This window comes from Canis lupus, chromosome 14 (genome assembly GCF_048164855.1).
Source record: "Canis lupus baileyi chromosome 14, mCanLup2.hap1, whole genome shotgun sequence".
Taxonomy (NCBI): domain Eukaryota; kingdom Metazoa; phylum Chordata; class Mammalia; order Carnivora; family Canidae; genus Canis; species Canis lupus.
Window position 1 is genome coordinate 5096804 of NC_132851.1, and position 17620 is coordinate 5114423.

Genomic DNA, 17620 nt, shown 5'->3' on the forward strand with positions numbered 1-17620 from the left:
TGGAGAATGAGATTTTTGAATCCAGTTTGCAAGGTGTCCATCCTGATTTAGATATGTCTACTCACCCAATCTCAGGCAGGTCTCCAGGTCTCCCTGAAGGGACAGGCCACCATGGTATGGCAGTGGTGACTGGAGTTCTCTCTCTTCAGTCAGGATAATCCAGACCTAAACAGGGAACAGGAGGGATTGAACCTCCTCACTCAGCTGCTTCTCCCAGACCCACCAATCAGATGTCTCCCTCTTCTGCTGAGGAATGGGGAGAAGCCACAGTGTTTTCCTCTTGGTGGTTCTTTTATATGGGAATATGAAGCCAGGAGAAATGAAATCCCCTGCTAGCACATACATTGGAATCTTACCTGACCTTGAGAGGAACTGCTTGTGACATGATGATCTTGTTAATGACTACCACCCAGCAGCTCCGGGCTGTGCATCACCCCCAAAGTACATCCTCAGCAGAGATTAAGCTGTCTGCATCTGATTTACAGTTTCAGAGGGATCTTCTGATGCTCCATAGTGTCTTTGGGGCCGTGGGCTCTAGTTAGTAGCCCACAGGGAGAAAGAGCCTGACATTCTTCAGGTCCTGTGGCTTTTCCTCCATTTAGCCAGTATTTATTAAGCTAAGTGTGTCCTGTCTGTTAAATCGTATACCAGTATCATAGAAGAGTCAGGGGGAAAACATGTTTGAAGATATGTGCTCTGTCTGTATCATAAAGGACAAAAGAGACCATTTTTCGTAAAAGCATCTTTTAGAACAACATTAAAGGGTGACAGCCCCTCATTTTATTTTTTTAAGATTTTATTTATCTCTTCATGAGAGACACAGAGAGAGGCAGAGCCATAGGCAGCAGGGAGCCTGATGTGGGACCTCGGGATCACGCCCTGAGCCAAAGGCAGACGCTCAACTGCCGAGCTGCCCAGGCGTCCCAGCCCCTCGTATTTTAATGGTTATTTTTGTGATTTCAGTGGAGCACCTTCAAAAACACTGGCAGTGAGGTGTAGACAAAACCGCCTTGTATAGACTAATTATGACTGAGACTTCTGGTTGAATTTAATTTGGAAGGATATCATTTGGTCTGCAATGTATTTTCATGAATTAAGGTGCCATGTGCTAGCATGATATCATTACAACTGTCTGTATATAGAAGTTGGTACATGGAAAAATAACTGAAAATCTTGATGGCATGATCCAAAATTTCTAAAAAGTATTTTTAATGCACTATTCTTAGCATTGCATTTTTCTCGTATTACAATATTCTGTTCAATTTTAAATTCTATTGCAGGTGATTCAGTAGATCCAAATAATTCTTACTTTGTTCTAATCATCCATTTTTTGGACATCTTTCTGAAGTTCTTGAGCCTCTAAAACTACCGTTCTACCAAGGCGGGTACACATTGTAGGATGATGCTGCATCTAATATTCCCGTATATGGTAATGACGATTTGACTAGGTTTATACAATTCTATAGTTCACTAATAATTGTTTATTTTTATTTTTTAAAGATTTTTATTTATTTATTCATGAGAAACAGAGAGAGAGGCAGACATAGGCAGAGAGAGAAGCAGGCTCCATGCAGGGATCTCCATGCGGGACTTGATCCAGGGGACTCCAGGATTGTGCCCTGGGTTGAAGGCAGGCGCTCAACCGCTGAGCCACCCAGGCGTTCCACTAATATTTGTTTATAAGAATGCCCCAAATATTTTGACTTGTGTTTTGCATGAATTTAAAGACCTAATAAATTTGGCCTGAAATGGAGTTAGTGAACTTTGAATATTTTGTCAAAGGCAGTAAGTCTGTGTTTGTGTAAAGTCCAGAGGAGTGGAACTGGACACTTGCTTTGGTAGCTAATCAATGTAGACCAGCTCCTTTTACATCCAACTTATAGGACATTATCCACAAATATTAATAGTTAATCCTCCACGAAAGAGTCTGAGGTAAAATTAGTTTGGGAAATTCTGGGTTATAATTAAACAGGTGAAGGAATGCCTGGGAGCGTTTACTGTGTTACGTTTGTGGCCCACAACAGGATAGCTTTATGGCAATTTTTTAAAAAATACTGATTTTGTCATAGAGTCTTTTCTTTGAGGAACATCTATTAACATTCTATGCAGTGTTCTAAACAATGGAGTTTAGGAAATGCTGACATAAATGGGTGGTCTGGATTTGGCATCATCTAGCTAACTGGACTCAGGTTAAACATAATTTCTAAATTTTTGCTGTGTCTTATATACGGAGTCATGTTATTGCTATGACCATGGAAGCAGGTTAGTACTTAAAGCAGGATGTTTGTAGACTTGCCATTTTATACTTTAAAGGATTACTTTCTAGAATGATTTCTACAGATTTGTGACAGGCTCCAAGAAGTTTCAGTATTTTTCTGTTGGCTCTGTTCATGTGAAGCCATGTTTTCCTCAAGCTTCATTCACGTTGAGGATTTGTCTGAGAAATCAAGGCTAAAACTACATAGTCTTGCTTGACAGGTAAGCTCAGAGGAGTCAGGAGAGATTAATTCTGGGAAGAAACAATTTTATTCAAGTATTTTTCTATGAGAGATGCCAGTTAGCCGCAGAAATCACACTAATTTAAAAGAAAAAAAAAACAGACATTGGAGACAGGACTCCATGCAAAATATGTATTTTTTCTCCATATCATTTAGAATAATCTATAAATAAGTGAGAGGTGACCCCAAATTTAACTGACTGCAGGGACTTTGCTAGTAAAATCGTTGTGCTATTAACAATACTCTTCCATTGACGGATTTCTCTTTGCTATTGCTGTCTCCCAGAATTCTATAGTATAAATGGAAAGTATTTTATTCCAGCCTGGTGAGAATGAATTTTCCAAACCCTCTCCTTTCTCGCTGTACCAGTCAGGAGGTCTGAGATCTGAGAGATCTTGTTTTACATAAGCCCAAGTTATACCACCACTGTTCCTCAAGTCGTGAAAGCCATTCAATGAAGAGGATATCAATGAGCCCATGTTGTTTCTCAATTTAGTGAAAATATCTTAATGATAAATTCTCATTGCCTTTTTTTTTTCTACAAGGAGGTTAACCCACAGAACTGTGAAAAATATTCTTCCCACTGCCCCCCTTTAAATTATTGTCTTCCCCTCACCCTTTTAAAAAAGCTATTTTATAACTTTTTCCTTTGAAAGTTTTCAAACATATCTAGGTGTCTCATACCCATCCAATTCTCCAGATTCAGCAGTGGTAACTTTTTGTTACATCTGCTTAATTTCTACCTTTCTTTTCTTTCTTCTTCTTCTTCTTCTTTTTTATTAATTGCAGTAATCTTTAAAATAAGTTCCTGACATCGTGTCATTTCATCTTTAACTACTTCTCATCTGTATCTCTAAATAAAAAGGATGTTTTATAGCATAATCCAAAATCATTATCACATCTAACTAAATGAACGATACTTCCTTAATGTCACCTAACTCCCAGTCCATATTCAATTGCCTCAAAGATCCTATTGTCTCATAAATGCCTTTTTGGTTTTTCAGATCAAGATCCAAACAAGATCTACTCATCCTATTTGTTATAACTTTCAAATCTTTTAATCTAGAACAAGCTTCCCATTCTCTTTTCTTTTTTTCATGCCTCTAACTTATTGAAGAAACCAGGTCAGTAAGATGTACTACGTTGTGTTTGTATGATTATTTCCTTTTGATGTTGTTTAAGTCATTCTTCTAGAGTCCTGTAATTTCGGAGAGCTGGGAATTAGATATAAAGACTTGCTTAAATTTAGGGTCACCTTTTTTTCTCCCCAATTGCACTTTATAGGTGGATTGATTGCATAGTACTACGAAACACATGCCCTACTTCTATTGATGTGCAAAGATCCTCTGCATTCCATTGTAAAATTCACCATCAACTTTTCCCCTAATGGCATTAACATCTACCGATTATTGCTTGTATCAGTTATTTTATTAGGAGTTGCAAAATGGTGATTTTTCTAATTCTGTTATGTTGTGTGTGGGGGCGTGGGTTTCACCATGCAGAAACTGTCTTGGCACCAGTGAAGCCCAGGGTAATTTGAGTGGAGGAGAAAACCGAGTGCAGGTCCTAAAGACTGTTCCAGTGAACCTTTCCCTAAATCAAGACCACCTGGAGAATTCAAAACGAGAACAGTATAGCACAAACATCTCTGAGAGCCCAGCCATCATCCCCGTGTCAGGAATCACAGTGGTGAAAGCTGAAGATTTCACACCTGTTTTCATGGCCCCACCGGTGCACTATCCCCGGGGAGATGGTGAGGAACAACGTGTGGTTATCTTTGAACAGACTCAGTATGGCGTGCCCTCCATGGCCAGCCATAGCACCTACCTCAAAGATGACCAGCGCAGCACCCCGGACAGCACTTACAGTGAGAGCTTCAAGGATGGAAACACTGAGGTGAGTACTGGCGCTGTCATCTGTAGCCAGAACCTAAACCCAGAGACCCCAGCTAATTTTGTTTCTGTTTGCTTTTTAAGTGGGATAGATTAATTAAACTGTGAGTGGGGTTTAAAAAAAATGTGTCTGTATCTTTATAAAAAGGTTTTAATAAATCTTTGATCTATGTGTGCGGAGGAGTATTTCTATTTTTCTTGACCCCTGGATGCCTGCGTGACTTAGTTAATCATCCGACTCTTAATTTTGGCTCAGATCATGATGTCAGGGTTGTGAGATTGAGCCCCACATTGGGCTCCGCACTAAGTGTGGAGCCTGCGTATGATTCTTTCTCTCTTCCCTCTGCCCCTGCCCCACACCCTGCTGGCATGCTGTCTCACTCTCTCGAAAAATAAAATAAAATAAAATAATAAAAATTTTTCTTGACCCTTAAATGATATTTCGTTGTTTTAGTTTTAGTCTTGAAATTAAATATTTATGAGGAATGAAGAGATGTTTGTGTGGAAACTTCCTACTTTGTAAAGTTTTTCTAGTTTTAACCTTCCAAGTGGTAGCTGAAAGTGTTCCCTATGCATTTTTGAAAGTGTAACTCTTTAAGACCTAGTGTGATGAGATACTCAAGAAGGAATCTGTATTATCATAATCAAGTGTGTATATGTATACCTTTTATACTTTACAGATAGAAACCACATATTCTTTTCACATGTCTGTAGAACTTACACAAACAAGATTCTCTGATTGTTTTTTTTTTAATTTTTAAAGTTTTTAAAAAAGATTTATTTATTTGCTTTAAAGAAGGAGGAGGGGGGCAGAGGGAGAGAGAATCTCCAACTGATTCCACACTAACTGTGGAGCCTGGTTTGGTGTTCTAGCTCACGATCCTTAACCGACTAAACCGTCCATTCGCCCCCTGCTTGTTTGTTTTAAATTCACAAGTTTTAAGTGAAGTTTGAAAGTTTTGATTAATTGTATATAATGTCAGAATCCATAGATATTTCCCTCACCCTTAAAGTTTTCTTGACCCCCTGCATGTGAAACCTCCTCCTCTCTCTGGCTCTGGGCAAGCACTGATCTGCCTTCTGTCTATAGTTTCACTTTTTCTTTTACTTTTTGAGTTGCTGTTTTGTTGCTTGTTTTAAAAGCTTATTTTGTTTCCTTGCTAAATAGTGGTAAGCTGTATTACAGTCTGTTGATCTGTTCACCAATTAATTAACAGATTTGGTTGCTTCTGGTTTTGGCTAGTTTAAATAATGGGGCTGTGAACGGTCCTACATATGCTTTCATGTGGACGTGTGCTTTTGTTTCCTAGGTAAATACCTAGGACTGGAATTGCTGGATCATGTGGTAAATGTGTGTGTAACTTTATAAGATACTGCTGTACAGCATTTCAAGGTGGCTGTACCTTTTACCTTCCCACTAGCAGTATATGTGGGTTCCCATTTGCCTTATCCTTGCCCAAACTTGGTTGGTCATTCTAACGGGCTATTTTAGTGGATATGTGATGGTATCTCATTGTGGTTTGAATTTTCTCTTCTTTCATGTGTAGTGATGTTGAACATCATTTCATGTGCCATGTTTGGTCATTCTTATAACTTCTATGAAATATCTTTTGAAATATTTTGCCCAATTTTTAAATTGGGTTATCTGTCTTCCTTTAATTAAGAGTTCCTTAAATAATGTGAAGTCAATTACATGTTTTACAGTCTGGTAGCCTTTTTGTTTTTTTAACTATGTCTTTCAAAAAGCATCAGTATTTAATCTTGATGAAGTACATTTAATCTTTTTTTTTTTCTTCTGTAGTTGATGGCTTTTGATGTATTGCTTGAGAAATCTTGGTCCAACCCAATGTTGCAAAGATTTTCTCTTGCTTTTTTTCTTCCAAGGCTTTTAATAGTTTTATCTCTCACATATAGTTTATAATCCATCCTGAGCTAACTTTTGTAACTTTCATAATGGCATAACGGAACGGTCAAGGTCCATTTGTGTGTGTGTGGTATCTATATCCAGTGGGTCTAGCACCATTTGTTAGAAAGACAGTCTTGTCTCCATGTAGTTGCCTTGGGATCTGGTGTAATCTTGAATTAGTTCTCTAATGTTTGACCTAGAATTCTTAACGCATTTTTTTTTTAATTGGTTCATGTCAGCTTCTTTGACACTTAGGAGCAATGCCTCTGTATTTGAGATGAGGGTCATAGCCTTCCCATTTTTTCTGTCTACCTAGGACAATAAAAGACAATGGCAAAAGGCGAAACTCATGGTTCCTAATTTCTTAAAGAGGAGTTAGTGTGGTGGCAGTGTGCCAAGTGCTTGCAGCCTGTTGCCCACTTAGTTACCATTGGGACAAAATGCAGCTACCTCATATTGAGATTGCATCCCAAATAATATTTAAAAATAATAAACATTTGATGGGCCTACTTACTATATGCTGGACATCATTCTGAGTGAAATATACTCATTTAATCCTGGAGAAGTCCCTATGAGGAATGAACTATTTTTGTCATCTCTATTTTCCAAGTGAGGAAACTGAGGCACAGAGAACCTACCGATGTCCATGGTCATATTGCAGTAAGTGGCAGAGATGCGACTCATCCCAAGCTATCAGGCTCCAGGAACAATGTCCTTACCGATTATCTCTACACTCTTAAAGAAGACTGTGTGGGGTCTTCTAATCCTCAGTAGTTCCTTTCCTTTTTTTTTTTTTTTTTTTTTAAGATTTTATTTATTTACTCATGAAAGACACAGAGAGAGAGGCAGAGACATAGGCAGAGGGAGAAGCAGGCTCCCTGTGGGGAGCCCTATGTGGGGCTAGATCCCAGACTCTGGGATCACACCCTGAGCCAAAGGCAGGTGCTCAACCATGAGCCACCCAGGCGTCCCAGTAGTTCAATTCCTAAACATTTTTTTTTTTTTTAAACTGAGTGTCCTTTATCAATGTCATTACACCTTTCTTATCTTTCAGATGGGGGAAGAAGAGCAAAGGGACTAGCTCTCTGCAGTGTTGGCAGGGAGTTAGGTAGATAGGCTGCTCTGGTAGCCCTTCTTCTTCGGGCACCAGCCATTCCTGAATTCCTGTTGTATTCTCTGAAATTGGGGAAAAGCAAAGTGAGACAAGATAAATTCCCTGCCCTTAAGAGGCTGCCATATTTCTTGAGTTCTGGTAGCTTTATAATCAAACTTTTAATGTCCTTGTAATAAAAAATATTGTCTTAAACTTAGCTTTCTTAGCTTCCTGGGCCATATTGCTTGAAATAGTTAATAGCTGGAGTGCTTCTGCAGGAAATGCAAATTACTCCACATGGGAATGTCAGGCTCATGCTTTTTCACTAAAAGTTTGCCACTGATGTTTTTCTCACCAGGTGTGGAAATATTCCATTAGTCACAGAAGAGCCCATGGATGTGGCCCAATGTCAACAGAACCATCAAGCTGTTTGGGGGGTGTGTTATCAGTTGTGTTTGTGTTGTAGATAAGGAGGCCTGTGAAAGGAAACTATTGTGTTTGGGTTTTATTTGGAAGTAGATGAGAAAGTAACTTACCAGAAACTCAGTGTGAAGACTGTTCTCACTAAATTTGGTTTAGCTGCCCTCTTAGCTTTGGAAATCAGTGTTTATTTTGCATATTTTATTTAAATCTGACATAAATTAAATCATGGCATTCCTAACTGGTTGTAAGATTAGGTGAGTTCAGAGTAATTTCACCAAGTGAATTTCAGTAAGAAAAGCTTGTCTAAAATCTAGTACTTCTTTTAGGCAAGCTATTAAAATGTTTGGATTCTTGTTGGATTGGCAAATTTCATTTCTTTTTTAAAAATTTATTTGAGAGAGAGAAAGGAGAGAGGGAGAGCCATCATGAATGAGGGGAGGGGCAGAGAGAGAGGGGGAGAGAGAGGGAGATAAGCAGACTCCCTCCTGAGCACAGAGCTGTAGGGCCCTATCTCACAACCCCAGACCACGACCTGGGCCAAAATCAAGACTTGGGCACCTAAATGACTGAGGTACCCAGCCACCCCAACAAATTTCATTTTTTATTAGAGACTGATTCTTCTGTATGTGTGTGTAGGTAGGTATCAGAGAAGGGAGCAGTTTGGCTCAACTCAGGTTGGGATTTTTTTCTTAAGACAGTGGTAGCATTAAAAAGTTCTTTAATGGATTGGGCAGCCCCCGTGGCTCAGCGGTTTAGCGCCGCCCTCAGCCCAGGGCCTGATCCTGGAGACCTGAGATTGAGTCTGCTCCCTGCATGGAGCCTGCTTCTCCCTCTGCCTGTGTCTCAGCCTCTCTCTCTCTCTCTCTCTCTCTGTGTCTCTCATGAATAAATAAATAAAATCTTAAAAAAAAATTGAAAAAAAGTTCTTTAATGGATTGATTTTAGGGAATTTGATTTACATTTTATTGTACAGCTCCTTTGTAAAAAACATTTGGTAAATGTTTACTACTAGTGTTAGGTGCTGTGCTAGATGTTGGAGTAGAGGACAGAAGGAAGGATGCTTTGATTTTTATCCTCTAGAAGCTTACTATCTGTCTATATCTGTGAAGAGAAATAATGATAGTTGCCATTTATTTTGTAGTACTGTGTGCCAGCCACTGTGGCTTACACATTTTATTTCTAATCCTTACTATAATTCCAAAAAGATGTTATTGTTTCCGTCTTACTGATGAAAAGATAGAAGTTCAGAGAAGTTAAGAAACTTGCCAAAGGTCACACAGCTAATAAGTAAAGGAGTATAACTGATAAATACAATCAGGGAGGTATTAACACCTAGGATGTTTTTAGGAAACATGTAAATATTAAGACATGGAAGGAAGAGTTTGTATAGAAAAATTATCTATATAGTCATAATAAAAATCAAAATAGAGGAACATCTGGGTGGCTCAGCGGTTAAATGTCTGCCTTTGGCTCAGGATGTCATCGTGGGGTCGCGAGTCCTGCATTGGACTCCTTGCAGGGAGCCTGCTTCTCCCTCTACCTATGTGTCTGCCTCTTTCTGTCTGTGTCTCTCATGAATAAATGAATAAAATCTTAAAAAAAAAAAGAATCAAAATAGAAGGAAGAATTTTATTCTATACTGTGATTTTGTGTCAGTTAACATTAGTTTGTCTAGTTTTGTGAATAAAGGAGCACTAAGATCTCAGTGATTTAATACACTCAAAGTTTATTTCTTGTTAATAATAATCCTGATACATGTCTGCAGACCTCTTTTCTTGTTAGTGACTCGGAAATCCAAATTCCCTCCTTTTTATGACATTACCATCTCTAAATGTGGCTTCTGAGTCACCCTTACTGGGGAAGTGAGATCATAAGATTGCAGACTGACTTGCAAACACTTTGACCTGGAAGTGACATGGGCCACTCTTGCTCATATGTTATTGGCTAGAACTAGTCACAGGGTCTTAACTAACTGCAAGGGGGCTGAGAAGTTCAGTCCTGCTGTGTACTCAGGAAAAGAACTATATATGGGCAAGCACCAGATATTTCTACCATGCATTTCATAATTCAACCCCTGGCATATTATTTGTCAAATTAGCATAGTTTCTAGAGAATCCTGAAATGAAAGCAAAGAATGATCATTTGTCATACTCAATAGACATATAATGGTTAGTCTATTGATTTTATATTCATCAGACTGATACTAGAAGTTAGCCTGAATTTAAGCCCTGTCCAGCATGATTAATTTTTAACTGGGAGTTCATTTCCTTCCACATATTTAAATAATAAAACCTTAGTAAGATAGGATGTATTACACACACACACACACACACACACACAATGGAATAATAAGCAATCATAAAAAAGGGCGTGATCTTGTCATTTGCAGCAAAGACCTAGGGGGTATTATACAAAGTGAAATAAGTCATTTCGAGAAAGACGAATACCATATGATTTCACTCATGTGGAATCTAAAAACAAAACAAATGAATAAACAAAAGCAGAATCAGACCTATAAATACAAAGAACAGACTGATGGTTGGCAGAGGGAAGACAGGTGGGGGATGGGCAAAATGAGTGAAGGGGAGTGTGAGATACAGGTTTCTAGTTATGGAATAAGTCGTAGAGATAAAGGGCTAGCGTAAGGAATATCATCAGTGATATTGTAAAAGTGTTGTATGGTGACAAATGGTAGCTACATGTGTGATGAGAGTGGCAAAATAGAGAAAAGTTGACTCACTATGTTATACACCTGAGACTAATATAACGTTGTATGTCAACTATACTAAAAAAATTTTTTAAAAAAATCTTAATGTGGAATCAAGTACTAAATTGGAACATAGCTTCACTTGTGATTAATACACTTGATTTTACTATGTTTATTGTAAACATATGACATAGTGCATATGTTACTATCAGACTTCTATCATTTTATTATATCAGTTTGTTTTTGGATCAAGCAAAATCTTGGAAAATCTCTAGTGTATATATTTTATACTTTAGGAAGATTTAGATTTCTCTATGTGTAGTGAAATTTGATGAGATTGGATGAACCATTATTCAGATTCGTAGTAGTCATCTTCCCACCTCATGAATATCATGGCTATGGAAAACCCTCATCTGTTGCAGCTGGTACTTTGCAGCACCATTTGATGTTTTGATCACTCCTTCTTCTTTAAAATGCTCTTGGCTTCATGTCTACAGCTTCAGTTATCATGTATATACTAAAAACTTACACATTTTTTTCTCTAGCCCAGTTCTCTTCTCTTTGCTCCAGACCTTTATATCCAACTGCCTGTGACTCTCCACCTATCCCAAAACTGATTTATAATCTTTCCTTGTCTTTTCCACCTTAGTTGGTAGCATCAGCATCCTGGTTTCTTAAGAAACTAGGATATTTGCTTGATATTCTGCTCTCCTTCATCATACATTGTCAATTATGTCAGTATTACTGTTTTTTTTTTTTTTTAAGATTTTATTTATTCATTCATGAGAGACATAGAGAGAGAGACAGGCAGAGACACAGGCAGAGGGAGAAGCAGGCCCCATGCAGGGAGGCCGACGTGGGACTCGATCCCGGGGCCTCCAGGATCCCACCCTGGGCTGAAGGCAGTGCTAAACCGCTGAGTCACCAGGGCTGCCCCCAGTATTACTTATTAAGTATCTCTCGAAGCCATCTAGTTTTCTTCATTCCACTTCCACCATGCTGGAACAATCTGTCATTATCTCTGCCTGTTTTTGTACACTGTACCAGGGATGCTGTTTTTGACATGCTTCTCTGATTGTATCACCACCGCATCACTTAAATCCCATTGCTTTTAGTTTTAATATCTAAATCTTTAACAGGTATAGAAAGCATTGTATATTCTGCTTCTCCTCTGCCTTTCCCATTTCATCTTGGACCTCTTTCCCCCTTATGCTTTCTGCTGTGGGCTCCATACAGTTCTGTGAACCTGATATACTTCCTCCTGCCTCAGGACCTTTGTACATGCTGCTCCGCGTTCTAGAATTGTGCTTTGTAATGCCATAGCTGCTAGCCATGTGTGGCAGTTACAATTAAATAAAATCAAGAATTTTAGTTTCTCAGTCCCACTAACTACCATTTTAAGTCCTTGATGTGAGCAGTACTACCACATTGGACAATGAAGATACAGAACACTTCCATCTTTACACAAAATTCTATTGGACAGCACTCTTCTAGAATATTCTTTGCCCCTTCCCTCATCCTTCTTCCTGTGTACTTACTCAAGGAAGCCCTCCCCATCCTCCCTTCTGTTCCCAGTAGAGTCAATTTTCTCTGTAACTAAGTCTCCCAGCTAAAGACCACCATGAACACATCTGTAAGCAGGATTACATTTATTTAGCCTGCTTCAGCAGGGGACCCTTAGGTCAGAAAGAGTGTTTGGGCTTACAGTGGGTAAGTGTAAGGAGGGATTACAGATGTGACTGTCAGCTCTGGACTGGATATAAGACATTGGGGCATCTCGGAAACTGGGTAACCATGGTTCAGGAGATGAGATGAGCAAAGCAGGACTGAAGATGCCTTTGCCAAGAAAGCAGCAGTCCCTCAGAAGGAAGACATGTTATTCACTTTTATAGCAGTGTGTGACTGTCTTCTGGGCTTCTGTTGGAATGTTGCTGTTGGCCTTGTCTGTGTGCCACTGGAAGTAGTACACCAAGACTGATTGTCAGTGGGACTCATTTTTATTTTCTCAGTTCCTGGAACTCTGTTGCTCTTTTCAAATAATGTGTTTTCTCTGCTACACCAGAAGCTTCATGAGAGCAGAGGCCTCTTCTGGTTCACGTTGGTACCCGTAGCACCTAGGACACTGCCTGATACAAAGTAGATGCTTAGCCTTTATTGGAAGAGTGGATGAATGAATAAACGAATGATAAGACCTAAAAAAAATGTTGACTGATCACAGACCACCATTTCTGGAATCAGAAAGTATCTGATTTTCTGACAGTTGAAGAATCATTTGTCTTTTCACACTAGACTCTTAGCAGGTGTCTCTTTGCTCCCACCTAAGAAAAACACTAGAATTCTAATATTCAGAATTTAAACATAACATTCTAATATTGCCTGGTATCTCAAGTCCTTTCAGGGTAGTCTTTATTTATTTTTTTAAATATTTTATTTATTCACGAGACACACAGATAGGCAGAGACATAGGCAGAGGGAGAAGCAGGCTCCAAGTGGGGAGCCTGATGCGGGACTTGATCCCAGGACCCCAGGATCACATCCTGAGCCGAAGGCAGACGCTCAACTGCTGAGCCGCCCAGGCATCCCTCAGGGTAATCTTTAAAATATGTTATACCTTCTTTACTATCATTTTGTCAGTCCGAATGAAGAAATGTATGGATGCATTATATCAGATCACGGTAAGGTATAGTGATGTTGGCTGTCTGCCTGCCTTTTGGCATCCTATGAATTATATTAAAAGTTTTCCAAATAGTTGGTAACTGTAATGACCCAAATGTTTCGGCTGTAATTCTCACCAAATCACGTAGGGCCATATGATCCGTCAATGTGATCAGATCTCATAAAGAACTGTGATGCTTTCCAGGTGGAATAATTTTTTTTTCTTAAATTATAAAGACAATATAAAAGAATTAAGGATAACATTTTAAGCTTGAAAAAAGTAGTATTCACGTTGGTAAGATGTCTACTATTTTTATTTTTTCATAGTTCTTATCCACATACATTCATGTTATTGGAGTAAGATTCTCTATTTTAATCAGCATATAGTTGATCATCTCTTTGAATCTGAACAATTGTGGTGTATCACACCTTCTTGCATCACCTGAGGGATTAGAATCATTGAATTTATTAGTCCAATATGTTGTAGTAAGCTAGTTAAGCCTTAGGCCTCAGAGTTCTATGGCATGGACAATAAATTCACTGAGGGCCATGTTTACTGATACTGGTTCATCATGTGTTGTTATGGGTTACTGCATATTCCTTCAAAGAACACCTTGGAAATGCATCTCCTCTGTCTTCCTTAAATGCCCTTTTCTTCATGCTCCCCTCCTACTCAAAAATTTCCTAATTCTTAACTATACTAAGCGTAAATACCTTTTCACAGATCAGCCTGTCCAGCAGAACTTTCTGCAGTGATGGAAATTTCCTTTATTCTCTCCAGTGTAGTAGCCAATAGCCATATATGTAGTAGCCAATAGACACATATGGCAATTTAGTATTTAAAATGTGGCTGGTTGCTTGAGAAACTAAGTGTTTAACCTAGATTTTTAGATCCTCTCTTCATACTCAAATCAGGCCTATGTCCTTGGCCCCATATATGAGCCACATTTATATCTATCATTTTGTCTTGACTCATGTTGGTCCCCTGGATTACTTTTTCTCTATTCCTTCAATTAATACAGCTTCTCTTGTAGCTTCCCGGGGTTAGAGCAATCTCCACAATTTCCACGAAATCTTCCTGTAATCTTGGTGATTTTCCTTTCCTGGCAATGCTCATTTTGTGTTTCTCCAACTAGGACACCTGAATGAATGAATGAATGAATGATTCAAAATAGACTTTCACATCTAGTCATTTGCTGTATTTTACTTCCATTTGTTCTTGTTGTTAATGTGAATTTACCTATCTCCTCCACCAGTATATCTCCTCAACTATATTTTTGAGGCCAGGACAGTGTTTTATATATTTTCTGTATTTCTCTGGGCACCATTCAGTTGGTGGAGCCCCAGAATATTCCCATTGCATGCTTTGTTGATTGGTTGTAAAAGAAACACAAATCTGTTATCTTTGATTCTTTGTCACAATTACTGAATCAGTCAAGTATTTGTGAAATGTTCCTAGGATGCACTTTGAAGGGCAAACCATTTGCTTGGATCCAGGGAATTTATAAGACTGCATAAAAAGAAGATCATATATATGTACATATAAACTGAATTCTAAAGATGGTGATTAGGGATTGTGAAGAAAATTTGGAAAATAGCTGAGTAACCCTTTCCTGAGAAGGAAACCTTCAAACTGCTAGTCAAAGGATGGAAGCTTATGGCTGGGAAATGAGAAGCAGGAAAGTTATTTCTTTGAAAGAGATCCTGCAAAAAGGTCACAGTGGGAGGACCAGGTGTTTGGGGTCAATCAAGTGCTTTTTCATTCTGTTATATTCACTTAAGAATCAAGAGTTGGGGCTTCTGTGCATCTGCTTTTGAAAGGGTTTTAAAATGTAACAAAGTGTATCCTACTTGCACCTAACAACAACTGGAGATCTCTGGATCCAAGCTTCATCATGTATAATACTAGGACTTAGAGTTTCCCTTAAAAGTTTTGTGTACAAAACTTACAAGATTGTGATAATGACAGTCTTAGACAAGGGCACTGAATATGCACAAGTGATTACTATATAATAGAATTGAATACAGATAGAGCTTACTATGTACCAGATACTGTACTTAGTACTTCACATCTTTTATCACATTTATGCTTATCACTGCAAATGAGCATTTTATAGATGGAGAAAATCTGGCGCTTGCCTCAGTTTATACAGGTAGTGGGTAAGAGTTAGAACTTGATGCTAAGACAACCTTTCCCTAGAAACTCTGCCCCTAACCATTCTAAATACTGCCCTATGCTCTGTATGCATGTGGCCTCTCTGTAGTTAATGTTATATTAACTTAGAATTTGTGACTTTCGGAGTAAGCATTGGAGATAATAGGAAATGGAAGCAATGTTTTATATGTTTGAAAAAATAGGTTCCAGTACCTACACACTTTCAGAACTCCTGTGGACATGTGAATATGGACATATGAATAATACACAAAGCACAAATGTCTTTTCTGTTAAGTATAATCCTCAATGTGCAGGTGATTTGCAAGTTCTGTGCACAAATAGTAAGTAAATATTTTCATTGTAATTGAAAACAATACTAAAAAATGTATTATCTTTCTTTCTGAAGTGAGGATAAAACTGTTTGGACATATTTATTACTCCCCCCCCCTTTTTTTTTTTTGCATGATGGCTTATGTATTTGTTTTAATTTTGATGACTTTTAAATTTTGCAGAAATTCCGGAGTGCTTCAGTTGGGGCTGAGGAGTACCTGTATGACCAGACATCAGGGTAGGTTATCAGGAGATGCCCCAAGAAACTAATGAACTGATCACACTTTAAATGTATCCCCAACTTATACTTTTGAACCTTTAAAACAAATTCTTTTCTCTATATAGTGACTTCTAAATTACTGTTTCCAATCTTGACCTATATTCTGAGGCCTATTCCCTTTTTCCGTTCTTCTGTTGGTTAGATATCCCTTCTTAGGTGGTTCTCTGAATCTCAGACACATGGACCTCCAACATAGTATGTGAATAATTGGAACTCTTTACCTTTCTTTTTCTTTTCTTCCTTCCTTCTCCACTTCTTTGATATCTGTTCTGCTTTTATTTCCTATTGTGGCTAATGATGCAACCATCCTCCAGTTACTCACCCTACAGGTGTAAAGATCTACCTGACTTTTTGCTACACTTTAATCACACTTGCCAAGTGCTGAATGTTCTTTTCTACGTGTCCTGTTCCTTGTAGCTTACTCTTATTCATATTCTGAACTGTTGTAATATAATTGATCTTCCTGCCAGCACTTTCTTTTCTCTTCTGTTCCACTTTGCACATAATTAGCTACCAGCTATCATACTGGTGCCTTCCATGTACAAGTAATGCAAAAGGTATGGGAATAAGATAGAACCTCTCCTTATAAGAAGCCCATAGACTTTTGGAGGGGACAAATATAGTGATGGGCAATTACAATTTGCTAAGTGATGAATCAGTCCTGCTACAGAGATACATAAACAGATAGCTGAGAAGACCTATGGGTCTGTGTGTGGTGGGGGTTAGGAGTGGTGGGGATGGGAAAAGCTTGCAGGAAGAGGGCATTGGAACCAGGTGCTAAAGGATTGTGAGCAGGAGTTTTCCAGGGAAAGAAGGAAGATTAAGAACATTCTAGGTGGAGGGACCGGATGTTCAAAGACTTTGGTCATGGTCATGCCCCATAGATAGAAGAGAGTGGCAAGAAATGAATTGATCTCTTTCGTTTCACAAAATTTATCAGTGATGTCACCATTTCAGACAGGATTAGACACAAATTACTCATGAAGGTGGGCAGGGCCCTCTATGTGCTGGTCCCTTTGTACTTTAAACCTTGTGTCCCACCATATTTCTCGCTCCTTTGCTTTTACATTTGTGGCCCTCTTCTATTCTCTCTGTTTCCACCTTCAGTTCTCCTGATCCTTTAGGATCTTGCTCCAGCCTCAGGCTCCCCAGTCATCCGCCCCAGATCATCCAAGTCAGTTTCAGTGTGTGGTGTTTGTGAGTGGGAGGGGTGAAGTAGGGAACATAGAGTTCCAAGTCCCCTTCTAAAATGTGGAAATACATGTATAATTTAAATTATATATGCTATATAAACCCAGATTGCCATGTAATCAGCTATCAGGCTGGTAAAAAGAGCATTGATTGACCTACCAATCACTGGATCTATCTTTTCTTTCTGCTGCATTGTCCACTGGAGTGATCAAGTTTCTCACCCTTTCCTCACCTGTGAAATGAGGAAGGTGCTTTTATTTCCTGTGTTATGGATACACTTGGGGAGCATGAAACCTCCAAAATTATATTCAGAATGATTTCTGTTCCTATGTGCTTTTTTCCGGGGAGAAGGTTCACAGCTTTCTTCATGTTTTTTTGTTTTTTTGTTTTTTGTTTTGTTTTGTTTTTAAGGCAGCCTGTGCCCTAGACAAAGTTGCAAGCTGCTGGTCTAGGTGATTCCTAATATCCTGTCCAGGTCTCAAATTTTATG

The 17620-nt window shown here is 38.7% G+C and overlaps 1 protein-coding gene across 5 annotated transcripts in view; it reads left to right on the plus strand.

The window, feature by feature from the left end:
* GRHL2 (grainyhead like transcription factor 2) overlaps positions 1-17620 on the plus strand; it is a 157843-nt gene that overhangs the window by 53239 nt on the left and 86984 nt on the right. For all 5 annotated transcript variants that reach the window (XM_072774067.1, XM_072774064.1, XM_072774065.1 and 2 more), the window contains exons 4-5: positions 4001-4394; positions 15842-15897. In XM_072774067.1, coding sequence (XP_072630168.1) covers positions 4001-4394; positions 15842-15897 — 450 coding nt within the window. The remainder of the gene's footprint in view (positions 1-4000; positions 4395-15841; positions 15898-17620) is intronic.